At 41.8% G+C, this 27,175-nt stretch overlaps 1 protein-coding gene across 2 annotated transcripts in view; it reads right to left on the bottom strand.

Moving 5' to 3' along the window:
- Positions 1-2,361: 2,361 nt before the first annotated feature.
- SLAMF1 (signaling lymphocytic activation molecule family member 1) overlaps positions 2,362-27,175 on the bottom strand; it is a 39,318-nt gene continuing 14,504 nt past the window's right edge. Inside the window, exons 4-8 of one of the 2 annotated variants that reach the window (XM_024927125.3) lie at positions 18,388-18,477; positions 17,795-17,877; positions 14,063-14,136; positions 6,747-6,839; positions 5,028-5,061 (exon numbers count right to left, since the gene is read on the bottom strand). In XM_024927125.3, the coding sequence (XP_024782893.2) occupies positions 5,028-5,061; positions 6,747-6,839; positions 14,063-14,136; positions 17,795-17,877; positions 18,388-18,477 (374 nt within the window). Of the gene's footprint in view, positions 5,062-6,746; positions 6,840-14,062; positions 14,137-17,794; positions 17,878-18,387; positions 18,478-27,175 lie in introns of both variants that reach the window. The other variant, XM_034938513.4, reaches the window with a different exon arrangement.

Below are 27,175 nucleotides of genomic sequence, written 5' to 3'. Positions count from 1 at the left end.
GTTTTCTCCTTCCTTGGAGCAGGGCTATTTTGTTATGAGTTGCTATAATGGCTTGACTTGATTGGCCTCCAGCCAGAAGGTGGCGATTTCAAGAGAGCATCAGCTGCAGCAGTACAGGGGGAATACAAGCTTGCCCTAAGGTCACCTGGATAAGTATTTGGGTTTCTCAGGTGATGGGAGGGCCATAGGGCTCCCACAAGATTATGTCTTTTGTCTTCAGCTACCAGGGCTGGCAGAAAAAGACCATCAGGTGGGGGCAGAGTTGAGCATGTCTGAGCTCAGACTATCCTTGGACAGGGCTTGCTGTGGCAACTGTGGGGTATGGGGGTGTGGTTCTCAGGCCAATGGAGTTATGTTCCCAGGGGATTATGGCTGCCTCTGCTGCTTTGTACAGGTAGCCAGGGAAGTGGGGGAAAGCCAGTGGTGACAGGCCTCTCCCCACTCCCACACAGCCAGCAAGGCCAGTCTCACTCCTGCCATGCTCCCCAAAGAGCCAAATTTATATCCAAGCCTCTGGTATGCAGGGCTGGGATGTTGCCCTGGGATACTAGCCTCTGTGCTGAGAAGGCAAGCAGGGCTTTCAGGCCTCACCCCTCCCTGCCTGCTGTGGCTTCTGTGCTCATATCTGCACTTTCTATTCATCTCCACAGATCCTGACCAGGACAATTCGTACTCAGTCAAAATTATTACAAAGTTCAGCTGGAAGTTTCCTTCTCCCTGTGGCCCTTCCCCAATCCCACTGGCAGCCCTCCCCAAGGAACTCTGTGAGATAAAGTCAGAAATGACTTCCCTGGACTTCCTCGGGGACCAGGAGTGCCTGTAGGGCTCTTCCCACTGCTTCTTCTACTTTTGTATTTTGCTTGGCTCTCTAAATTCATTTCAGCTCTAGGTAAAGTTAAATTCTTCTCCTGTTATTTGGATTTTCAGGTTTCCCAAGTGAAGATGTGTGTTCAGAGGTAGACTTTCCCCCTCTCACACTTTAGGCACTCACAGTTTTTCAGCTATTTCAGAGTTTGCAGTGGCAAGCCACTCCTTTCAAAAGGCTGGTGAATTCTTTCAGTTTTCCTGGTATGTTCCTGCAGCGGTTCTTGGAACAAAAGTTCATGATGTGAGTCTCCACACATCTGAGTGAGAGTTGCAAGTTAGTCCTGCCTCCTAGCTGCCATCCCCTGCCCCAGGGTAATTATTAATAGCATCTTCTTTTATTTTCCAATGGTTCTCAGTAGATCACATAGTGATCTACCTGTTATAATACTTCAATTGCCTGTGTTCTTTGTATCTCCTGCTGGATGACAAGCCAAACAGTAGGAACTTAATAACTTTGTTGAATGAGTGAAGCATTGAGTAGAACTAGAAGTCTTCTGTGAAATAAACTTAGTACACTTAACCTTTTAGAGCCTTTCATCAATCCACATTAGCCTCCTTATCTCCTTTCAGCCTGTAAGAGCTGAGAAACCAGACACAGTTTCATCCAGTCTGTGACTAAGTCCACATCCTTTAGGTACAAGGAAGTGGTGGGGATGCTAAGGTTGGGTGGATTGTGTTGCTATATCACCCTCTTGTGGCTGGTGTGTGAAACTCATCACGAAATCCTTTCTGTGGTATAAGTAGTTCTATAAATCTCAACCCAGATCTCATTTTGGTTTCAGGTTAGATTTGGTCATCACTATTTTTTAAAAAGTTTCCCGGGTAATTCTAATATTTAGGTAACCTTGGGTGTCATTGGCAGGTTTGGGCCATGCTTAAGTGACCAGGTGGCCACCTTTGACAGATCTACTTCTTGGTATATAGAAGCGTATTTAGTTTTCTCAGAGCTCACCAGGGGGCCAGCATATCTCTAGATCAGTGGTTCTCAACTGGGGGAGATTTTGCCAAGCAGGGGACATTTGGTAGTGTTTGGAGATACTTGATTGTCACAATCAAGGACAGTGCATGTGCCATACACCCAGTGGGCAGAGGCCAGGGATGCTGTTAAACACCCTACAGTGCACAGGACAGCCCCATGACAAAAAAATTATCCAGCCCCAAATGTCAATAGTGTGGCAGTTGAGAAACCCTGCTCTAGATTTTGTCCACAAGGGGAATTTGGCAGAGTTCAGGGAAGGGAATTACTCTGGCAGTGACAAAAATTAAACAATCCTTTCAACACAGTTCTCCATGTGGAGGGTGGTTCCTGACCTTTGGTGAAGGGGATGCCAAGCTAACCCCTGTCCACCTCCAGGAAAGGGACAGCCTCACATCCTATCTGATCAAATCCGCCTCCTTCAGCATTTCATAACTATGGCATGGAGACATAAGGCCAGGAAACACATCATGCCATACTACCGTGTTATAAATCCTTTAGGAAACACAAGACAAAAGTGCAATTTCCTTGATGGACTGGCTGTAATTTATTCATTTCCAAAAAGTAGAAACATAAACTTCAGAAGAAGAATCAATTCACAGTGGCTTCTCAGCCAGCACACACCACCCGCTGTAACAATCACATCCCCGCTTTGTGAATGGAGGAAGCGTCCTGAAGAGCCTGGGACTGTGCCCAGTTGTACTTCAGAACGACAGTCCCTTCAAACCGAGAATGGGTGTGTTCCTCCTGACTTCTCTAGAATTCAGACATGCTTGGTCAAAAGAAAACAGCATTAGAGGGGAAACACAGGGAAAACTTATTGTTTTAAGTCTGAGGAAAAGGCAAGCTCCCGCTCCCCATAGTGCCATTTGGGGGAAACTAGAGAGTGGTGAATGTATCACCAGAAGGGGTTGTTTTACCACTTGTAACCATGGTCTAGGGTGAGAGGCAAAATGCCAGTGCTGTTTGGTGGGAGGCCCGAAAGACTCCCTTCCCAGTGAGGTCTTGAGCCCAGGGGTTCAGGATACTTGGAAGTGATAGCCTCTTCTTCACCCTTTGTTTCTGCCCTTCCATCAGGTAGAATTCAGCTACTGGAAAAATCCAAGTGCTGGGAACTGAGCTGCTAGAGCAATCTGAGTTGTAGTAAAGGAATGGGTGCTCATAAGCCCAGGGTTTACAAATCTTCATTAGTAGCTCCACAGCTTTGAGAGTAGACAGTGAATGAGGGTAAGGTTATACAAGGGTGGCATAGTGGATAATTGTGAGGCTTTTTTGTCTGCCTACCACCTGAATCCCACTTCTATTATTTGTAGAATTCCTTAATTCATAAGAAGTGAAAGTGGAAAATGCCAGATATTCATTTCCCAGCCTCCCTTGGAGACAGGACATGGACATGTGACCTAGGATTGGCCACTCAATCCCAGACTTTGAATTATAAGCTAGAGACGAAAGGATGAAGAAGGGACCCTGGAGAATTCATTTTCACGGCAGACAGTGCAGCAGTAACAGTAATATCAAGTTTCCAAGTCCAGCAGAGACAGTGAGGCAGTGGTAGAGTCTGTGCCTAGTGCTGGGGACAGTGGCTGTGCATGAACAGGATCATCATCCCTGGGCTGGTTTTGTAATTTTGGCTGTGCTCCCAGCCACAGCCTAGTCTCCTCTTTTCCTGCTCACTTTCAAAGCATGGTTTTGCAGAACCTTCTAGCAGTTATTGGAACCAATCAGTATCTTTTCAATAGATTCCTTTTCTACATAAAAAAGCCAAAGCCAGCTTCTGTTGATTGCAACTAAGAACTCTATTGAAGAAGCTGGTACCAGGAAATGAGATGCACTAAGCAGCAGGCTTACAATGTGAATTGACCTCATAGAGGAGGTAAGATACAAGGCAATAAGGACCTGAATTTTGAGCTGGGAAGTTGGTGCCCCTTATTATGCAATGGTATGATAGTGGCTGTTTCTTACAGTACTTACCAAGTTTATATAAGAACAAATAAGAAAAAGAAGGGCTTAAATTGAAGACAGCCTGTCTGAAAGCAGAGAATAGGAAAAAACATAGGACTTTACTTAAAAAGTCTCTTTCTGCCTGCAGCTTGCAAAATAAGTTATTGAGCATTCAATGATTTGAAGCTGTTAGACCAAAATAACTTAATTTTCTACTAGAGGATAAATTTAGTGTGAGGAGAGGTATGCAGGGAGTAGAAAGTGCCTAGGAAAGACCTTGACTTGCAATACCCCTTGAAGCCCTGGATATAAGAGGTTCAGAATCTGGTCACAGAGAGTCTTAGCTGAGGTTCCAGGTTTGTTGTTCAAGGGAATCAACAGAGAACTGGGATTTAAACATCATTTTGAGAAGTGAAAAATCACCATGGGACAAGTTCCTCTGAGTATTCCAAGCTCCTTTGTAACAGCACCATCAAACATTTGCTACTTTTTTCCTTAAAACTGAATGCCATTTGCACAGAACTGTACTTTTAAGGCTCTTACAAGGTTTCCAGTCCACTGTTCAAAACTCAGAGATCTCAAAATCATTCTTTCTGTTTATTGACTTTTTAGCTTCTGGGCTTTGCAAATAAAATAATATTCTTAGCTTCCTTTATACAATAATATCAGAGTGTTTTATGTGTAATAAGAAATTCACCCTTCAGCCTCTATTCACTCTTTATCCTGAGAGAGAAACTGAGGCACGGAGGCTTGATCAGGTCTGCAGGTTATCATGATCAGCTCCCAGAACAAAGTAAAGATAGCCAAAATGTAAACTTTTCCAGACTTTGTGACTGGTGGTCCAGTGTGTGAGATAGGTACTCAGATGTCCTGGCTTTCAGTCTGATTTTTATTATCCAGTTCCAGCCAAGAGCAAGATGCCCAAAGTCTGAACTCACATTACTGTCCATTTCATCTGCTACAACACAAAGATGGAACGCTGTTATCAAGTAACGCTCTGTTCTGCGCCTGTGGCCACTGCACAGCAAGCTAAATTCTTGGGAAGCCTCACTTCCTTGTTCATTTCACAGATGTATGTGGAAGAAACATCACCAGGGAGTTGATCTGAGAAGGGTACAGACGTGCAGCATGTCTGTCAGAGGAAACTTGGGGCCTGCGGCCAAGTTCAGTGTTCATTTTGGTTTTTCCATTTTCCTTCAGAAAATCCCTTTGTTGGGTCTCTGGTGTCAGCTCTCTGGAAGTGTCACACTAGCATAGACTGTGATGGAATTTGTTTCCTGGGGACAAAGCAGAAGTCTGTGAGTAGAGGGACTGGATACTCACTTCACAGAATGCAAATGAAAACAGCACTGCTGAGGAAAAGGAAAGGGTCTTAGAGATCATGGCTTGTGCAGGGTCTGTCACAGACAGGGCCTTGCTGGGACAGCACTTGGGTTCCCACACTGCTTCTCCACCTGCAACAAGGACCACAGCTCCCTTCCAAGCATAAGCATGTCATTATGGGGAGCATGATCTGAGGACCAGCACTCAGTGCCCTGTCTCCCTCTTTGCCCTCTCCCCTTCCATCCCCTTGTAAGGAAAACCATTTGTTTTGCTGTTACATATGGGTCACAATCTGGGAAGCCAAGAGAGTTGTAAATTATTGAGTTTTTAAAAAGTCTAGTGGGACTCAAAGGGAGAAGAGAAAAGTGGTATTGGCAGGAGAGAGGAAGGGGAGAAGAGGGTTATGCGCAAAGATCTCTCATCAAAGAAACAAAGAAAATAGAATTTAAGGGTTTTGCCATAAAATGTTAACTATAGCACACTGTTTTTGTCCTTAAGTAAACTTCATTAAAAATCTATGTATTTTTTTGAAGCTTTGAAGTCAGGTTTATATTTTTACTTCCTTCTTAGATATGACAGTGAAGTGAGAATGGACCTCAAGTTGAAGATTGATTTCATCTTGAAATAGGGCACCTGCCCAGGCATTTCTGGATGAGTGTGTGTGCGGTAGGAGCTTTGAAAAATAAGGTGGATGCAGGCATTTGTGTGACCTTTGTGCCTCTATCATCCTGGGCTCTCTTCTGAAAGAACCCAAATGGAGCAAAGATTTCAGCCCAGAATTTATTTCTATTCATTCAGTAAAGGAAAGATTCCTGTCAGAAGTAAACTTAGTCCCTGCTGATCTTGCAATAGGGTAGAATATGCAAGTCTCATTTTGAGCTGCACCCCATATTCTCTTCTAGGCTTAACACCTATGCAGAGCTCCACCCCTAAATATTCTGATTAAATGGGGCTGCACAGAGTCTAGGCATGAGCATTTTTACAACACTTCCCTGGTGATTCTGTTTTGTAGCTGGAGTTGAGAACTCCTGGACTCCAGCTGCTGTTCTTAAACTTGAGTGTGTATCAGAATTACCTGGGGTGTGGGTTTTTAAAAATATGTAGGTCCATGGCTACTCTCCATAGACATTTTCATTTAACAGAATCCTAGGTAGAAGGCCCTAGGAATCTTTATTTTTAACAAGTACGCTGGCTGATTCTGATGTGGTCCTTGGACAACTCTCAGGGAAACACTGGCCAGCAGGGGGTTAGCAGTGGCCCCGTGTGAGCAGGTATTGGGGGCTTCATGGAAACTGGAAAACCAAAGCCACAGAGACTCCTTTTTGCCTGCATGCTGTGGCCTCCCTTCCCCAGTCCAGGACTCATCAATCTGTTTCATTTAATTTGTTTTTGTTTTAATTTTTTTTTTTTACTTTTATTTTAAGTTCAGGCGTACATGTGCTGGTTTGTTACATAGGTAAACTTGTGTCATGAGGATTTGTTATACACAGTATTTTGTCACCTAGGTATGAAGCCTAGTGCCCAATAGCTATTTTCCCTGATCCTCTCCCTCCTCCCACCTTAAAAAAAAAAAACTTCCTCATTTTCCCCTCCTTCATGTATTCCCTCTCTACGGAGAGTAGGCAGAGAGATGCCTCACCTGGACAGACTCTGGGACAGGCTCTGTGGCAGCAACATATATGGTGGTGCAAGGGTCCTGAGCTGGGAAGGAGTCAAGTTTCTTCTGAAGAGGCTACAAGAGAAGCAAAGAAAGCAGATTAGCTGAACAGAGAGAGCTAGTTCTCACCCAACTCTCCGATAGAGAAGCACAGACTCAAGAAGCCTTGAGGCAGAAAGTTCCTTCCAGTCATTTGGTCCAACCTCCTTCTCAGGTGGGAATTCTCCCCCAAATTCTCTGGAACTCAATTCCCCAGGCTTTGCTTGGACTCCCCAGGTGGCGTCTTGGGGTGCACAACCTCCCAAGGCAGCCTCATCCATTGTCAGTGCTTCTCAGATGTTTAAAATGTCTTCCTCACAAGAAACTGAAATTGGTGTGGCTCTTACAGGGGCAGCTGGAGGGGACAGAATAGCAACAGAATTTAGTCCGTCTCACTCATATCACCGGCTACATGCAGAGTTCTTGCATCCCACACTGCCATTCCTACTCTTCCTCCTCCTCACATATGTCTTCTCATTTGCCTCACAACCACTCTGTGTTAAATACTGTTGTTACTCACACTTCACCGATGATGAAGCTACAGCTCAGAAAGACCAAATGTTTTCCTAATGTGTACAAGCAAGAAGTGTCAAAGCCGGGAGTCCCCTGCCTTAAGCTCTTTTAACTTAAGGTGCATGTCCTTTCTATCACTATTCTTTTTTGGTCACTCAACTTATAATGACCTATCCCTTACTTAAATTCCTCAGGTATTTAAAGTCTAATTTACACTTTATGGCACTCTATGCTATATTTAAAACATTCTGATATATTTATGTGTTGTTTCTCCAGTCTACACATTCCTTGAGAAATAAGCTATATATTTTTGTACTCCCCACAGAACAGTATTGGACACATAAAAATAAATTCTTCAGCTGATATTTGTTGATGTTACTTTGAACGAATTAAAATCCACAATTCCTGGACAAAGACCTCAAAATAAATTGAGACCACATCCTTGTAAGATGCGGATGCCATCACTTACAATAGGGAAGTCATTAATTCAACACATTTTGGGGACACTGGTTATGGGATAATGCTGCTGTCCACTCTCCCTGGGTATAGAGCCAGACTTGAAGCCACACCACATGTGTTTTAATGCGAGAAAACTTGGAATTTTGTCATGTGATGGAAGGGTTAAGGAATTAGGAAAGTTTATTGGAGGAAAAAGGGATGGGACATAATTTTTCTCTTCATATATTTGATGAATTGCCATATAGAAAAGGAATTCAATTTGCCTATAAAGTATCTCAGGTTTAAACCAAGATTAGGATTTGGGGAAAATATTTTGATTCAATATAATGAAGATCTTTCTAATAGTAAAAGATGTTCAAATGTGGGATGAATTGCCTTGGCAGGCAATGAGCTCCTATAGTTATAAGTACTTGGGCATGGTCTAGACCAGTGCTGCTGACTTTTATTATGCATATGAATTACATGGGGATCTTGTTAAAGGGTTGATTCTATTTCAGAAGATCTGGAGCAGGGCCTGATTCTGCATTTCTAATAAAGTCCCAGGTGATGCTGATGCTGCTTGTTCACAAACTATATTTCAGTAAAAAGGAGCTAGGCAACACTTTGGAAGTAATGTTGTAGCAGATAATTCAAGCAGTAATTGGGTGGTTCAGATAGATGGCTTTCAAGATCCCATACAATTCTTAAATACATTTTGAAGAAATTTTGAGTTTAAGAAAGAATTTCTTGCAGTGATGAGATAAAGAGGCTATCAAAACAGTTTATTAAGAGACCTTTGGCCAGGCGTGGTGGCTCACGCCTGTAATCCCAGCACTTTGGGAGGCTGAGGTGGGTGGATCACGAGGTCAGGAGATCGAGACCATCCTGGCCAACATAGTGAAACCCCATCTCTACTAAAAATACAAAAATTAGCCAGGAATGATGGTGCATGCCCGTAATCCCAGCTACTCAGGAGGCGGAGGCAGGAGAATCCCTTGAACCAGGGAGCTGGAGGTTGCAGTGAGCTGAGATGGCGCCACAGCACTCTAGTCTGGCGACAGAGTGAGACTCCGCCTCACAAAAAAAAAGAGACCTTTATCAACAGATGCAACCTCTGCTGGTCTTCCTGTTTGGGAGAACTTTAGCATAACCTGACCTAGAGGCAGAAGGAGGCAAATAACTTACATTTTTAACATTAATTCAGAAGTTTTAGAAAGGAGAAAAATATGTAAAAGAAGTCACCCATAGTCCTATTAAGACTCTGTGTGTGCTTAAATGTTTGCTTCAGGATTTTTATCCAGGCATAGGGAATTATTTTAAACATAAATATAATAAGTTAGTATATTTTTGTATCTTGTTGTCTTCTGTTAGGACCACTGATTTGTACATCTTTAGGGAGCATCATTTACAAGCAACTCCAGGGGCATTATTTTCACATAATTTTTGTGAATGGTGGCCGCTGGAATTAATTCTGCAAGATACTAGCTCTGATAAGTCCTAGAAGAGTTCCTAGCACACAGTAAACATTTGTTAAGTGATTTTCATGTTATTATATTCTTTATAAGATTATTTTATAGCCATTAAAAATAAGAATAAAGGCATTGTTAGTTTTTAAATAACTGTCTACATTATTACGGTCTTTATAATGATATAATAAAGACATCGCAAATATGAACAAAGAAAATTGTGAAAATGTGGGTAAGTCTAAGTATATATTTTTATATATAAAACAATAATAATTATGTCTTGTGTGTTTAAAATATATATGAAATTCAAATAATGACAAAACGGTCACTTAAATCAAGAGGTGAAATTATTGTGGACTTAAAGTATTATGCAGGAGAGAAGTAAACCTTAGACTTTGGTAAGTCAAAGTTGTATTTTATAATTTCTAGGGTAGCCACTAAAAAGACAGAAAAAAGTTGTTCACTAATATGTAGAGGAGAAAATTGAATAATAAAAATATAACTTAAAAAAATTTCCACCAAAGAAACCCCAGTCTCAGATAGCTTTACCAGCAATTTCTACCAAATATTTAAGGGGAGAAATAAGACATCCTACCCAAATATCGCAGAGAATAACAAAAAGGAAATGCACCCTGCGGTGGGTTGAACTGTGGCCCCAAAAGATATGTCCAGGCAGAATCTCAAAATGTGACTTTATTTGAATAAAGATCTTCACAGATGTCAAGATAAGGATTTCAAAATAAGGTCATCTTGGATTAGAATAAGTCCTAAGTCTGATGATGAGTGTCCTTACAAGAGATGGAAAAGAAGAAGACACAGAGAGGGAGGTCATGTGAAGATGAAGGCAAAAATTGCAGATACACAACTACAAGCCAACAAATGCCACGGAGAGCCTGGAGCCACCAGATGCTGGAAGAGGCAAAGAGGATTTTCTCCTAAAGCCTCCAGAGGGAGTGTGGCCCTGAGGATGTGCCTCCTTGATTTTGGACTTCTGACCTCCAGAACTGTTAGAGAATAAATTTCTGTTGTTTTAAGCCACCAAGTTTCCAGTAATTTGTTAAGGCAGCCCTAGGAAACTAACATATACCCCAACTCCTTATGTGAATTAGCATAAATCTTTATATCAAAACCCCACTGGTTGGGCATGACTACCCAGGTCCCTTCCAGTTCTTAAAGTCTGAATTTTTAACAGGAGAGCGACCAACTTTACCGTGATGTGGGTATTACGTAGAGTAGCTGTGTGTCATTTTGGGATCAATCTGAGGCTTGTGATTAAAGAAGAGTCCAGGAAGAACTCTGTTACTTATTTTTTTAAGGACATTTGAAATATTTCTACCTCAACTTGTATCCCAGTTAGATATATTCACAAGAATGCTATATACCAGCCACTGCAGTGCCTTCTTAAAAAAAAAAGGCATTATACAAGAGATACCAGCCACTGCAGTGCCTTCTTAAAAAAAAAAAAGGCATTATACAAGAGAATTACAGGCCAATTTCACTCAGAAACATAAGTGGAAAACCAAACTCTTAACAAAATATTAGCAAATAAAATCCAGTAATGCTTAAAAAGGACTAGACTAAATTGGTCTACAACAAAATTAAGACCGTCTCTTTATCAGTAGGTATCTCTGAGAAATTCCAAAGGCAAGCTACAGATGGGTGAAGGTATTTGCTAACATATCTGCCAAAGGGCACATATCCAAAATATATGAAAAGCATATACTAGTCCATAAAAGAAAGACTAAACCTCAAAGGGAAACGGGCAAGAGATTAAATGGGCACTTTAAGAAAGAATTTTAATATGGCCAATAAACATATGAAAAGTTGTTCAACTTCCTTAATAATTACAGAGATGTGGAATAAAAGCATAATAAGACACATCCAACAGTAGGACTAAAATTAGACTGTTAATACCAAGTTTTTGTTAGAATGCATAGCAATTGAGGCCAGGAGTGGTGGCTCATGCCTGTAATCCCAGCACTTTGGGATGCTGAGGCGGGCAGATCTCCTGAGATCAGGAGTTCAAGACCACCCTGGCCAACATGGTGAAATACTGTCTCTACTAAAAATACAACAATGAGCCGGGTGTGGTGGTGCGTACCTGTAATCCCAGCTGCTTGGGAGGCAGAGACAGGAGAATGGCTTGAACCCAGGAGGCAGAGGTTGCAGTAAGACAAGATCACATCACTGCACCCCAGCCTAGGCAACAGAGTGAAACTCTGTCTCAAAAAAAATTTTTTTAAAAAAGGCATAGCAATTGAGACTCTCATATGTAGCTGATAGAAAAGTAAATGGATATGTCCACTTTGAAAAACAGCTCGGCCTTATCTAGTCAATTTGGAGATATGCATACTCTACGATTCAGCAATTCTACTTCTAGGTATATCTAGGTATATACCCAACAAAAATATGTGCACATGTCCACTTAACGACTTGCATATGAATGTTCACAGCTGCAACTTTCATAATAGCCTCAAACTGGAAATAACTCACATGTCCATCAATAGTCAACTGGATAAATAAACTCTAGTATATTCATACGTTTATATTCTATGAAGCAATGAAAAAGAATGCATTATATGTAAATTCAAAGACATGTATGAATCTCATAAAGATAATATTGAGCAAAATAAATCAGACATGAGAGAAAAAAGAATAAAGAATTCAATTTTTATAAAGTTCAAAAATAAAAAAGGAAAAAGCTAACCTATATTTCTAGAAGTCAGGATAGTGGTTATCTTTGGGGAGGAGAGAGGAAGTAATGATTGGGAAGTGGCACAGGAGGCCTTCAGGAAGTACGGGCAATGTTCTAGTCTTTGATCTGAGTGGTAGTTTTACGGTATTAGAAGACTCAATACTGAGGCCAGGCACAGTGGCTCACATCTGTAATCCCAGCACTTTGGGAGACTGAGGTGGGCAGATCACTTGAGGTTAGTAGTTTGAGACCAGCCTGGCCAACATGGTGAAACCCCATCTCTACTAAAGATACAAAAATTAGCCGGGTGTGGTGGCAGGTGCCTGTAATCTCAGCTACTTGGAAGGCTGAGGCAGGAGAATCGCTTGAACCCAGGAGGCGGAGGTTGTAGTGAGCCCAGATCACACCACTGCACTCCAGCCTGGGCGATAAAGCAAGACTCTGTCAAAAAACAAAAAACAAAAAACACGCAACACTGAAAAATGTAATTTCTCCTCATATAGATCTGTAGACTCAATACAATTCTAATAATTTTTTTTCTTTTTGTGGTACTTGATAAGTTGATTCTAAAATACATATGAAAGTACAAAGGAACAAGAATAGCCAAAAACTTTTGCAGAAAAACAAATTAGGAAGACTTGCTTTACCAAATATCGAAATATGTGTTTAAGGGTAATTCACTGAGCTGACATTAATGTGTTGTGTACTTTTTTGGTCAGAGTTGATCCTTACTGAGGAGTGGGTATGCATGAGTGTGTGTATGTGAGAGTGAGTGTGTGTGTGTGTGTGTGTGTAAAATGGAGGAGAGGACTAAAAGTGTGATTAGAAGCAGCTGGAAGTAGCAGAGGAGGTGGAAGTTAGTCCCCACGAGGGTTTGCAAAGTAAGACATGCCTGCCCAGCACTCTCCTAGGTGTATAGTGGCTACAAATAGAGTAGAGAACAGACTCCAGTCCTCAAAGACTTTCAGTCTTGCAGGTCAGCTCAGACTCAAATGTAGAACTGGGAGGATGGTCCTGAACTGATGAATGCCACTGAATTTTAAATTTTATTTAATTCAAATTAATTTAAATTTAAAAAGCTACATGTGGCTAGTAACTACCATATGTCATGCTTCACAGTAAAAAAGAGGGATGCTAGCAGCATAGGATAGAGTAGTGAGGGAAGACACTATGGTAAAGATGAACCTGGTTACCTAAACAGGCAGATGAGAGCGTGGGGTGAAAGGGTTACTCTTGGGATTCTCATCTATTTAAATGGAGTTTAGTTGGGGGAAGGATGGAGCTGGGTTGTGTAATAAGCCCTCCAGGCCACTAGGGGACAGCAGAAATAAGAACTTTGTTCAAGAGTCCATCTCCTGGTTCTCAGAAGTGCATTTGCTGTCTTTTCATGCAATTTTCTAAGGTACTATCAAAACCGTCTTTACCTTCACATCCTTTACTCAAGAATTTGCCTCTTCCTACACTCCAAATGGCCAGATTCTGGCCTATACAATACCAAGAATTGCCTTCATGTTGAAAAACTACAGTGTCTCTACATCTAACCACGATCCTTTTAGCGTCTCTATCCCTTCCTTCAAGCATATCTGCTTCTCAACTTCACCATGCATCCAGTTTTTCCATCCTTCACTTCGTAGTCCAGTGATCACTCTATCACAGTTTTCTTTCTTCCATCTCTTCTTTCATCTCTTTAACCACACTCTAGCTAGAATTTTGAAGATCCTACCTTCCTTGTCACTTTTGCACTTAGTAAATCCTAAACTTGGATCAGTCCAACATGTCACACAATAGCTTTTCCAAACCTCCTCTCTCCTCAAGCCTGCACTCTTTTCCCTAGAAAAGGAAATAATTGAGTAACATGGAACCCTAGACTCCTACAATGCCAGAGCTGGAAAGAGTCATACAGTATGTATTTCCAGCTTCTACATTTTTTTCCTGTGAAGACTCATGACCAGAAAATTATCCAGTGTTGCCCATTATTTCAAACACTGACGTTTAGTGACTTTAGGAGAACTCTTGTTCTTGACTCCTGTTCCCTACTTTCCTCTGCTCTGGATGGAAAACTGTGAATGTCCAACAGGCAAGGTAGACTGGCCAGGAATCCTCTAGGAAACATGACAGGTTCATCTCAAACAAAATATAGAACTTACACCTGGTTTCTGGACTTGGGCATAGATCGTAAGGCTTTTTTTTTCCACTGTTGTCTGGTAATGGTTCGTTTTACCTGGTGAAAAGAAACCATAATGGTTATCTCCCTCTGGTCCCCAGCAGGAGCTCCTTACTCAGACCTGTCTGGTCTTTACTGTCCTTTGCATACCCACTTTCCCCAAGGGCACAATGGAAACAAAGCCCTGAGTCCCAGCCCCCCTGTGCATTTGTCATATTGTCTTAGGTTAGTTACTTGATCACTCTAGGCCTATCTGTGAAATGGGATTTGAAATACCTGCCTCACGGGGCTGTTGTGATAATTAAATGAGATACCACTTGTAAAGTGTTTAGAACATTGCCTGGTGCATAACAAATGCCCAATACGCATTAGGTGTTTTTCTCATTGGTGTACCATTCAATTACTTTAATCTCTGTTGCTCAATGTGCATATCTGGTCTCCTAATAGGATTCTAAGTTCTTTGAGGGCAGGGCTAGTTGTTTATACCTCTTTTGTATTTTCCAGCTGGTAGTATGTTGCTTCACTCGCAGCTTTCTCACCTCCCTATTTCTGGGGGAATTGATGTGTGGGAGGTAAGGGCGGGGGGGACGTGTAAGAGGGATGTTCCACCTGGGACTATTTAGAAAATAAAGCAACAATGTCATTCTGTTGCCCACCATCTGGAAATTTTGCTCAGGGCCTAGGGTCTCTGGAAATTAATAAGTTGCAGAATATTTTAATTTTTAGCCAATTTTAAAAAGCTTTCTTTTTAAATTATAGGAGTAATTTATTCTCATCATAAAATAAAAATTGTGAAGAAATATATAAAGTATAAAGTAAAAAGTATAAATCCCCTTCTCCCATTAACCAACCCAATTTCATTCCCAAAAGAAACCGTATTTTTCAATACCTGTGAAAAGAAGTGGGGAAAAAAAAAGAAGAAACCATTTTTAAAAGTTTGATGTATATCCCTGTAGATCAGCTCTGTGCAACAGAACTTTCTGAGATGATGGAAATGTTCCATATCTGCAGTGTCTAATACAGCTTACAGACACGGGGCTATGGAGCACCTGAACTGTGACTAATGTCACTGAATTTTAAATTTTATTTAATTCAAATTAATTTAAATTTAAAAAGCCACATGTGGCTAGTGACTACCATATTAGACAATGCAGTTTTGGATATTTGCTATACTTATATAGACTTTTTTTCACACGAGAGGTGTCATTCTGCACACACTTCTCTGTAACTTGATCTTTTCACTTAAAATGTCTTGAGTACATTTTTCATGTTAGCACAGTAGACCTCTCTCATTCTTTCTAAAGTTGCACAGTATCCTTTGTATACATCATGCAGCAGTGAGGATGGTGGGAAAGTGGCAGACTGAAGGATGGAGGTTTATTATGGGATTATCGCAAAGTCCAGGCAGAGGCAATGGAGGCTGGACCCAGAAAATCACAGCCTTTAAGGTAGACTTATTTTAACACCAGTTAATTTATTCTCTTAAAAAACTGGGCTGGGTGCAGTGGCTCACGCTGTAATCCCAGCACTATGGGAGGCCGAGGTGGGCAGATCACGAGGTCAGGAGTTTGAGACCAGCCTGGCCAACATGGGGAAACCCTGTCTCTACTAAAAATACAAAAATTAGCCAGGCATGGTGGCACGCGCTTATAATTTCAGCTACTCAGGAGGCTGAGACAGAAGAACTGCTTGAGCCCAGGAGACAGAGGTTGCAGTGAGCCGAGATCATGCCATTGCACTCCAGCCTGAGTGACAGAGCAAGAATCTGCCTCAAAAAAAAAAAAAAAAAAAAAAAAAAGGCACGTCTCTGAGGACATAGCATTTTTAGGAGAGGCACATTTTTCTCCGGAAGGGAAAGGCCCAGTATGTATGTGGTGAGCATGGTGGAATGTGCTGCGTGAGGGTGTGAGTCTTGGGGAGGAAATGTGGGGCAGACACTGATGAAGTTCCAGGAATTCAAGGAAAGTCAACATGGGATTTTTTGTGTGTGGGTATGAGCACGGTGTGCCTAGTGGTTTCAACTTCGCTTTTTTGGTCAGAGTTGATCCTGACTGAGGAGTGTGCGTGAGTGCTTGTGTGTGTGTGTGTGTGTGTGTGTGTGTGTGTGTAAAATGGAGGGGAGGACTCAAGAAGCAGTTGGAGGTAGCAGAGGAGGTTCAAGTTAGTCCCCACGAGGGTTTGCAAAGGAAGACATGCCTGGCCAGCACTCTCCTAGGTGCTGTAGTGGCTACAAATAGAGTAGAGAACAGACTCCAGTCCTCAAAGACTTTCAGTCTTGCAGGTCAGCTCAGAGTCAAATGTAGAACTGGAAGGACAGTCCTAAATGGTCAGACAGATGGAAGAGGTGAGGTTGATTGTTGCTGCTTAAAAGGACCATTGGACCAAGATAATTTAGTCTCAGGTTATTTTCCCCAGTGCAAGAACAGGTTTTTAGGAGTAAGCTTAACTCGGCTCCAAGTCAGCAAGGTCTTAGGCTCTAAGGAAAAAGTCTTGGCCTTAAAATTAGGACATCTACATTGTAGCCATCATTAGCTGTGTGGCATTGGACAAATCACGTCATCTCAATGGGTCTTTTCTCTTACCATAACTGTAAAATGAAGGCATAGAGTATCTAATATCCTTTTCAGCTTTTACCTGAAGTATAAAGTCTTATGTTACCATGACTTAAAATATTTTCAATCTGTTCCAGGTATTGTTTCCAGATGCTTCCAGTGCAGCTTCTCCTGGCCACGGCACTTAAACATTGCCATTTTAATTCATCTACACTAAGAGATTTGTCTATCTATGTATCTATCTGTCTATGTATCTATCTATCTATCACCCATCGATGGGAACCACTGTGTTCAGTGTTTTCTGTGTATTGATACCAATCTCCACCACAATACCATGAAGTACATAGTATTACCCCTGTTTTGCAGATGAGAAGTTAAGTCATTTGATCACACAGCTTGTCAGTAGCAAAATCTACATCTGAATGTAAGTTTGTCTAATGCCTATACCCACATTCTTTATCAGTGTATTCTCCCGGACATGAAATTGCCAAAGAGTCCATTGAAAAGCCTTCAGTGTCAGGCTGCATTCTGACGATTATAGCATTAGAAGCTGCCAAAATAATTTCTTTAGCAAGGTTTTGTGAAAGGTGCAGCAACTAAATATAAATTTTACCGCAAGTTTGAGGCAGAGTTTTGTGTGTTGCTAACTTACAAGGGACAAATGGTGAATGGGGTTGAGGTGAGGACGGGTATGTGTGTTGGGGAAGGTAGTGGGGAATTGTGGGATGGGGAGCACTATTCCCTTAGAGCACAACCATGTGATAAGCCAAGTGTGGTTGAGGAAAGAGTATGGCGTAGGATCCCAGCAATTTTACTAGGTAGGTTAATGTGGATAAGTTAAGTTCAGTTTTCTCATCCTGGGTATCTCATTATTTCCTTATAGTATGAGCTAAATGTGATTGCCCTACCCCCAGCCCCATAGGCTGTCAACCTAATTTCTATCTGAATCACCCATCCCTCCTCCCTGGCTAACTCTTAGATGGAGGAAATGAGACACAAGTAGGTCGCTGTGCTATGATCTAGTTTTTTTATATAAGCAAAACCAACATCAGAGTGCTGAGGTAAGGGCTTTTCTAAGAAGGTTGCGTGTAGATGACACTGATCTACTTGAGAATGAAATCAGTCATCAGCTCAGTGTTATGAGGATCAAGTTCTATCCTTACCATGGGAAGGCAGCCGGGGCATCTCTCCTGGTCTTGGGTCAGGACATTTTGACTCCAGTATTGGTTGGTAGTAGTCAAGGTGGCTGAGGGGAGCACAATGCCCTGAGATATTGAATCATAGGGAAATTTGGAAGAGAGGACAGGGGATGGTACCTCTAGGCACTTCAACTGCAGGGGAATAATTGTGCCTTATAGGTTTCATTCTAACCCTGGTGACTTTTTGGATGAGATCCAATAATTTTCTGAATTCTGTTCCCAGTGAATACTCTTAAACCTCTTGTTCACTTCTTCAGCATCCTGTGTTTACCCTGATGGCAGTGCTAGTCACACTAAACTGAAATTATCTGAATAATGTCTCTCACATTAGAAACCTGTGGCTCTTCTATTTCTTTCCATAGCCTAGTAGAGGGGATCAAGACATGTTGAATTAGACTGAATTAAGCAAGGTCCCAGGATATGTTTATCTACTATTTTTGCAAAGGTGGCCCCATGCAGAAAGCCAGAGTTGTGAGAGCAAGTCCGAGCCTGTGGAGAGAGGTCCCCTGCTTACCACAGAGAGTGTGGTAAGAATCTATTTATTGCCAGACACCTACCTCTTCTTCTCAACTGTAGTATTACCACCATGATGAGAATCATGATGACACCCCCTAACAGCCCAGCATACACTGCCCATGGTTTTGTTTCTGGAAAAAAAAAGAAGTCAAAGAGCAATCTCAAAAGTATTCTGAGCTTAAAAACATCTTACATGAAAGTGGGATAATGGAGCCTCATGTTCTATTTCTGCATTCTCTCCCAAGGGAGACGTTTGTTTTCATGGTTTTAGAGGTCAGCTTTAGACCACTGAAAATTTTTGTATCTGTTTTCTTATTCTAATTTCTCTCACTATACTTTCACATTCTTAATTTCATGAAGATTTTTCTATCCAAATGCTTTATTTTTAACTCAACTACCACATGTCTAACATTAAATTATCTTCATCTCTCCTAAGTCAATCTCTCTGCCCAGTTTCTCCATCTTAAGATTGCTAATGTGTCCTGTATCCATTTTGGGTAAAGAGAATATAATGGTTCCATGTGCCGTCCCTGTGAATTCACACTATTCTCATGAGACACTGGGAGGAAGAAAGATCTACTTATCTTTTTTAAAAATAAACATAATAGTGCTATTGTTGTCCTTTCATGCAAATAACTGGGTTGAACCCAGCAGACCTGAACTGAAAGGAAAGTATTTAGTCTTTCCTCTAAATCATCTTCATGTTTAAAATTAGCCCGAGAACTAATCATCAAGGCTCAAAATCAGAGAGAAAACTTTTATTGTTTTCTCTCCTTTACCCACTTTATCAAATCCTTTTGAACTAGGAGCAACACTTTGACAAACAGTGAATGAGAATTATCACCCCCAGTAAACAAGACATGTAGCTCAATAAGATTATAATGAACAATTATTGAGCACTTGCAATGGGCCACATATTTTTAGTGCATCATGTGTACTAACATATTTAATCCTCACAATAATCTTACAAGGTAGGTACACTCATTATTCTCATTTTATGGAGAAGGAAAACAGCCTGGAGAACCTCAAGAACTAGAGCTTGGTTTAGTAGTAGAAATGTGGCTGAATACTAAAGACAGACTTCTTGGAGAGTTAGAGAGACTTATGGGCTTGGAAAAAGTTATACCGGGGTAATGAACAGTGGGGACCAAGCTGAAGCCCTAGGGTTCTAAGTAGAATATTCTCACTAAGGTTCTAAATAGAGTAACACCAGATGTTAACATTAATGTGTAAGGGAAACTTATAAGGATGATTGTGGAATAAGCCTGCTTGTTGTTGAACCTGTGAGGAATTTGTGGGGCAGAAATTGAAAGAAAAATAGTCGGGTTCCAAAGGAAAGAATCATGGTGGACACAATCAGATGTTTACAGAGTTGACCAAAGATACAGACAGTCTCAATGAATTCATAAAATGCAGCCCACAAGATCCAAAGGGGCCTCCAGCCTGATAGCTGACAAGAAGTTGCCTTCTGGGTTTGAAAAGATTATTTTTCTCCTTAGGCCTTTCACACATCAAGTTAGCCCAAGGAATCTCACTGAACTGACTTTGCAAACACCTTGGTTATAGGTTCTATCCCCTAAATTAAATGTTTTAATTTTGCCAGATACCAACTTCAACAGTCTTATGCTCTGATTAAAAAAAAGAAGTTAGGAGGCAGGCAGAGAGTTCTGAATTTGTATAAAGTATGACATTTTGAATCATTGCTGATGCTGGAGGAAGGAGCAGCTCCACTCTGAGTGACTTATGGTCACTGAGAACCCTCTGTGCAGGAGTGTGTGTGTGTGTATGTGTATGTGTGTATGTGTGTATGTGTGTGTTTGAGACAGATTGATTCATTCAAGGTTTATGATATCGACACTAGGAACCACTGGAGAAATCACTCTAATAGTAGGATAAGAAGCAAAGCCAGTAGCCTGAACTTTGTGTTTCGTCAGCCTATGGAACTGATCCAGCAAACCATTATAGTAGCACTTACTATTTTGACTAGTTCCTCTTTCTTCTTCTATCATAGATACTTTGGGAACTTCCAATACAACAACTGATTTGAGAAGAAACACCCCCACCATTTATATCATTTTAAAAGATAATATTTCTTTCCAATTTCACTTGAGATTAAAAAAATAAAACCAACAGACAAAGTAGTACCTCTGAACTGGAAAATAAAAGACAAAACTGCACCAGTAATGCCTGGTGAGTCAGCCTCCTCTCCCTCGCGCCCGACGCCGGTTGCTCTGCTGCCCACCAACTCACAGAAACTAACAATGACTGGGTGCAGCACCAAGGCTTCAGGACATGACAACGCCAGCCCTCTCTATCTTTTCTAGGGTCTCTAGAGGATGAAAGCAATCTGCTACCTTTGTCCTATGACAAGCTTCTGCCAGTCCATCTAGATCTGAGAGACAAGTTGGCCATGGTCCTGAAAGATATTTCATAAACTCTAATTTTTTTCCAAATCTTTGGATACAAATATGAACCATAGACCTTTTTAACCTTAAGGGAACTATAGTATAGTGCTTATTTCACCCAACCCACTAATTTTATTTTGAGGACACTGAGACTCAGACAGGAGTATCCAGATTCATAGAAAAAGTCAGTGGCAGAGCTGGATAAGATGGGAACTGCAGATTTTGTGGTTTGTGCTTTAGCCTCTGGAGATGCGGTCCCCATAAAGAAGGCAGTAGTGATGTCAAAGCCCTTTTGATTCAAACCTTTTGAGTCAAAAGCCCTCTGAGCAGCCAACCCATCCTTCATCATCCTCCATCCAACACATGCTCATTCCTGGCCCCAGGCTCCACTCCATACTCTCCTTCCTGCTGCACCCTAAGCTGTCCACCATGCCTGCCTAGCCTTGATGCCCAGGCCAATCTTCCTTTCTTTGTGTCACCTTTCCTGACCATCCCAGCTCTTGTTCTTCCCTGTCGCTTGGACTCCTGCAGCACCTGTGGTTTATGTCGTGTATCTTAGAACCTGAGTTTTGGCAACATCATCTTTACCATGCAGACCATTTTCAGTGATGGTATTTGGAGCCAGATAGATAGGTTCAAATTCTGGGTCTACCACTTGATAGCTCTGTGACTACAGATAAGCTACTCATACCCTCTGTGGCTTCAACTTCCTCATCTGTAAAATGAGCATAACAATAAGTTCACAGTGTTGTTCTGAGAAACCCATACAGTAATGTATGGAAAGTGCCCAGAGCAATATCTGGAATCCATCATGTGGTCAGTAAGTGTCAATTACTTCTGCTAGCCTCAATTCTCCAAACAGTTGCTAGGTTCTAGGAGGCCAGAGACCATCTCTTACACTACTTTAACAGCTCTCTTAGTAGTCAGTACATAATAAAGTCTCAGTAAATTCTTGTTGGTTGATTGGAAAGACAAGAAAATGAGTTTAATCTTAAGTCCAAAGGAGTCTTTTCACCAGTGTCCAGAGATGCTTCAGTCCCATCTGTTCTTTACTTATGGCTTAGTTTCCCTATCTGTATAGTAGGCCCAAGTATTTTTACACTTGGTGCTCATCCATTTGTTGCTATTCTTTAATTATATTTACATGGAAATCAAATGTCAGAGACCCCATGCTCTTAGAAATTTGGATAAATATGAAAAAAGTGCTACTATTACAGTTTGTTCAGGTCAAGCTGCACATGATTTCTGTAATTTCTGGGAGTAATTTCCTCGAGGTTCTCTAAGTCTTTGCTCCTATAACTCTGCTTGCTCTACTCTGTGCTTCCTTGGGTGCAAGGTTTAGTCCCTTCATCAGTGATATGGTTTGGCCACGCCCCCACCCAAATCTCACCTTGAATTGTAATAATCCCCATGTGTCAAGGGTGGGGCCAGGTGGAGATAATTGAATCATGGGGTGGTTTCCCCCAGGTTGTTCTCATGGGAGTGAATAAGTCTCACAAGATCTGATGGTTTTATAAATGGGAGCTCCCCTGCACAAACTCTCTTGCCTGCTGCCACGTAAGACATGATTTTGCTCCTCATTCGCCTTCAACCATGATTGTGAGGCCTCTCCAGCCATGTGGAACTATGAGCCAATTAAACCTCTTTCCTTTATAAATCACCCAGTCTCAGGTATGTCTTTATTGGCATGATGAGAGCGGACTAATACAATCAGTTTCCACAAACAAACCAAAAAACTTTTTTTTAAAAACCTACACCAATAATTTTGTGGGTTTAAGTTCTCTACTGAAGACTGAAGGGTCCCAGGGAGCAAATTCCATTGTGAACCAGGCAGCTTTCACCACCTAGCAGGTTCAGACTCTCTCTTTCTCTTCCCGTTTCTGCACCAGTATCATCTTCCTCCATTCTCATACAGAACCATCCAACCCACACCCAGATTCCTCGGGGGTCTCCACCTGCCTTCTAGCATTTATTAAGGTACTATCATAAACAAATACAATTCCTTTACAAAGAGGAATTCTAGTAGCAGTTCCTTGATTATAATATGTTTCTTTAAATATTATATTTTTCTACCTAGTAAGATGTAGAAGTCCCACTTTGATTGCAAATTCCATGAAGGTAGGCCCTGTACCTTATTCTTTATTTGTATCCTCCATTCCACCGGAAACAATATAGGGCAGGAGGGCACTCAATATGCACTCGACGAACTAAGTTAAATTAAATGAGAGTCCACAAAAATGGATCTAGAAAAAGACTGTCACGTAGCTTTCTGTTTAAAAATTACCAGAAGGAATGCAGGGTCACCTGCTGAATGGCCCAAGCCAGGAATCAAAGGGAAGGAGCAGTGACCCACTTGGCTTATACTTTACAATAACAAGATGGAGCCAGGAGGCAAGTGTGTGTCTGTGCCATCGGCGCTTCACCTGTGCTCCCATTTTCAAACCACCATTTCCTGTGGCAGAAGCTCCAGCTCTTCTTCTCTTTGCTCAGTCATGTAGTGAGGCCTCTCTGGATGGTGATGCTGAGAAATCAAAGTTGTCTTGGGGTCTACAAGCTCCTGACTCCTTCATTCACAAAGAAATGGTACCTGAACATTTCTGAACCAGAGGTTTGGAACTCCCCCTACTCCCGAGGCTCTTAGAGGCGGCCGAGCAGGCTGGTCAAGAACTCACATGCCCTTTGGGAAGAGTGCTTTGCTCGAGTCTCCACCCTGGGCCCTCCCCACCTATTGGCTGTGGTTTAAACGTGATAACTTGGCAGACAGTCACACATCCAAGGAAAAAGCCAGAGAGCTTTTTTTTTCTTGTCTCTGAAAGTGTTGTCACAGAAACACAGAAGCGTGTCTCTCTCTCTCTCTTCTCAAGTCCCAAAATCTTATTATTAATTTTTTTTTTAGGGAAGATGAAAAAGAAAACTAAAAAGAATCTGAGAAACAAATGCAGTTCACCCAGGAGATACTGCGATGTTAGCGTAACGGTGGGAGCGTGCCGGATCTCCTTCCTGCCTTTCATGTGGTTCTGTCAGCAAAGGCTGCCATCTTCAAGAGATACATTCTTGTTCGTGGCAGTTTCCATTCAGAACTGGGGGTGGGGAAGGATGCTCATGAACCATATACTAATTTAAGTTCTGGGACCATCCAAGTAAACATTTTTACGGAGTTCACAGCTTCCAGAAAAATCACTTACAACCTGCCTATCCCACCCAGCATTGCAGAGGCTACTAGCTCCAGTGCGATTGCGCTCATGCTTTCGTGGTAATATGAGTCTTTTCTGGGCATGTAGCTGCTCAGCTAGAAGCTATGTGTCTCAGCTTCCCTTATAGCGGGTGTGGCCCATGACCAGGCTCTGGGCTGTGCAAAGTTTCCAGGTTTTTTCTTTCCACCATTGTTGTTACGCTCGCTAAATTGGGAAGACCCTAGAGAGAGACCTGTCTTTGTGCCTGGAACATCTAAGTGACTCTGAAACAATGGGAACTCCCTATTTGAAGAAATGACCTTGTTAGAAAGGGGAAGCCTCCGGAGCTCACTGGCAGGCGTCAGCCTTTTCTTTCACTGAGCTAACTCAGAGGTGCTGAGCCAGCGTTTTGCTGATCTGCTGAAAAAGATCCTCTCTTCAAGATGAGCTTCCAGGGGCATTCCTTTCTAGATTCCTTCATTCTAGCACAGCCATATCTATTTCAGAATACAGTCATCGAGGATGGCAGCAAGTCACACACTGTCCAGAGCTGACCCACATCCACTGGCTTCACATGACCTAGCCAGAGTACTTCATAGCACCCTAAGAATTGGACTTTGCAATAAAGATGCTTCATTATGATAGACATTAACACACTGAAATGGCAATTGAAACAAGGATGAATACATGACCTGAACAAATGTCACCTAAAGAAAAAGATTTCAAGGAACATATAAGTTTTTGCACAGTTTCGCTTAAGTGAGTCCTGTCAAGATTCAGTGCTCACATCACATTGCATTCCGTCTCATCACATCATTAACCGCTGTGAGGTTTTCATTAATGAAAATGAAAAATGTCTTAAAATCACTGTCCTGATGAGAGATGGCAAAGCAACCTCTAATAAATCCTCGGACCCCACCCTTTCATCCCAAGGCTGGGGTTTTCCTTTGTATGCCCTAGGAAAAAAGTCTTTGTTAACTGACAGTTGCTGCTTTGGCTCGGGTCCCATCATTTTGATGGATGACTGCAATAATGGCCCCCAGGAACTAGTTTCTCTTTCTTCCCTACTTCTCTGCCCCAGTCTGTTCTCTATACTACTGGAGTTCCTCTTTGAAAAGCAAGACTGATGGTGTCACTCCTCTATCTAAAACTATTAGTTCCTATCACCTACAAGATAATACAGAGCAAGACCCAGCTGTATCTGCTCCTCCCTCTGCCTGGAATGTCTTTCATCAGCTTGGGTAATTTCTACTTATTTTTAAAACCCAGTTTATGTCACATTCTCTGGGATGCTCTCTCTAATCCCCCGAGACAGTGTTAATAATTCCCTCCTGTTTGTTGCCTTGCATATATTTCCATTTTACATGCGTCACACTGTCTAATCTCGGATCATTGTTTACTTATACAGCTGTCTTCTGCCTTAAGGCAATGATCATGTCTTTTTTATCTTTGTGTACTGGCCCCTAGCACAATGCTAGAATATAGTAGAGCCTCGGTAAATGTTTTGTCAAACTAAGCGCAGTGTTTTAAGAACTGGTAGTATTCATTATTCATGCGCAAACACAAATCAAGGTACTAATACAATTCTGTTTTCAGTATTTAGGCAATCTGGTATACTGCGAAGGGCAGGCCACAAACCAGCTGTGTGATCTGGTTCTGAGGCAGGGAAGGTCTGGTCCCCTATCCCTGCAGGCTGGCAGGGTGGGGAGGAGGCATCTCTACTTTTATTACATGTTGAATTGTGTTTTCCCAAATTCATATGTTGATTTCCTTATTTGGACCTAGCATCTTCACAGAGTTAATTGAGTAAAACTGAGGTCATTAGGGTGATGTTATGGGCTGAATTTTGTCTCCCCTCCCCCAAATTTCTATGTTGAAGCTCTAACCCCAAGGACCTCAGAATATGACTGTATTTGGAGGCAAGGTCTTTAAAGGTTATTAAGTTAAAATGAGGTCATTAGGGTGGCCCCTAATCTAACCTAACTGGTGTCCTTATAAGAAGAGGAAATCTGGACACACAAAGAGACACCAGGAAAAAGAAAGAGAGAGAGAGAGAGAGAGATCAGGGTGTGAGTACACAAAGGAAGGACCAGGTGAGAACACAGTGAGAAGGTAGCCATATGCAAGCTAAGGAGAGAGGCCTCAGAAGACACCAAACCTGCCAACACCTTGACCTCAAACTTCTAGCCTCCAGAACTAGGAGAAAAATAAATTTCTGTTATTTAAACCACCCAATCTGTTGTACTTTATTATGGCAGCCCTAGCAAACGGAGACAGGTGGGCCCTAATCCAATATGACTGTTGTCCTTATGAGAAGAGGAAATTTGGACACAGAAATACATGTAGAGAGAAGATGATATGAAGAGACAAGGAGAAGACAGCCATTTACAAGCCAGGGAGAGGCGCCTGGGAGAGATCCTTCTCTGACAGCCCTCAGAGAAAAACAATCCTGCTGACACCTTGACTTTAGACTTCTAGCCTCCAGAACTGAGAGCCAATACATTTTGATTGTTTAAGCCACTCAGTGTGTGGTCCTTTGTTACAGCAGCCTTAGCAAACTCATACACAGTGGCAAGCCTCTATTTGCAGTTCTTATTGACACACACACACACTGAATCAAGGATTGTCTACTCTGGGAGGGACTTCATTTGTTCGCCCTTTTCATTTTACTGGGGATGAAACAGAGACCCAAGAGAGGGAAACGGCTGGACAGTTCTCTTACAAACCAAGCCGAGATCCTGATAGGGCCCTTCCTGTGGTGCCAGGTTTCTACTGCTTCCTGTCCCTCCACTCCTCACAAGAACCTGCTTCCTACTCAGTAAATCTGGTTCCCACTGGTGCATTCTTGGTCCTCAGAGTGGCTTAGATGGGTAAGTCCATCTTCACATGTTTTCTTAGAATGTCCTGAGCTGAGTGCCCTTAGTATAAGCTTTATGGCCCACCAACACTTTGGTATGCCCTAACTAAATTCTTTTTAAACTACATTGAGGAGCATGAACAAAGTTCTGCCCCTTTTTTGGGTTGGGCCAGGGTAAAATATTCAGTGCCCTGTTTTTGTACTCTAATAGGGCAGCTATACCCAGAGAGGGCTGTGCTGAGGTAAGGGTTACTGCTTCCTCATTTACAATTAAAAAATACATTATATTTTTATAGCTTTTATAATAAAAATTACATTTTTATTATGGTTTATAAGGCATTTTAAGTGCTTTATCTCTTTCACTAATAACTATGAGGCTTCCAGAATCAGAAAG

Source organism: Pan paniscus, chromosome 1, assembly GCF_029289425.2.
Source record: "Pan paniscus chromosome 1, NHGRI_mPanPan1-v2.0_pri, whole genome shotgun sequence".
Taxonomy (NCBI): domain Eukaryota; kingdom Metazoa; phylum Chordata; class Mammalia; order Primates; family Hominidae; genus Pan; species Pan paniscus.
Note: the sequence above shows the minus strand (reverse complement) of the source record. Positions and strands in the feature narration are given on the sequence as shown.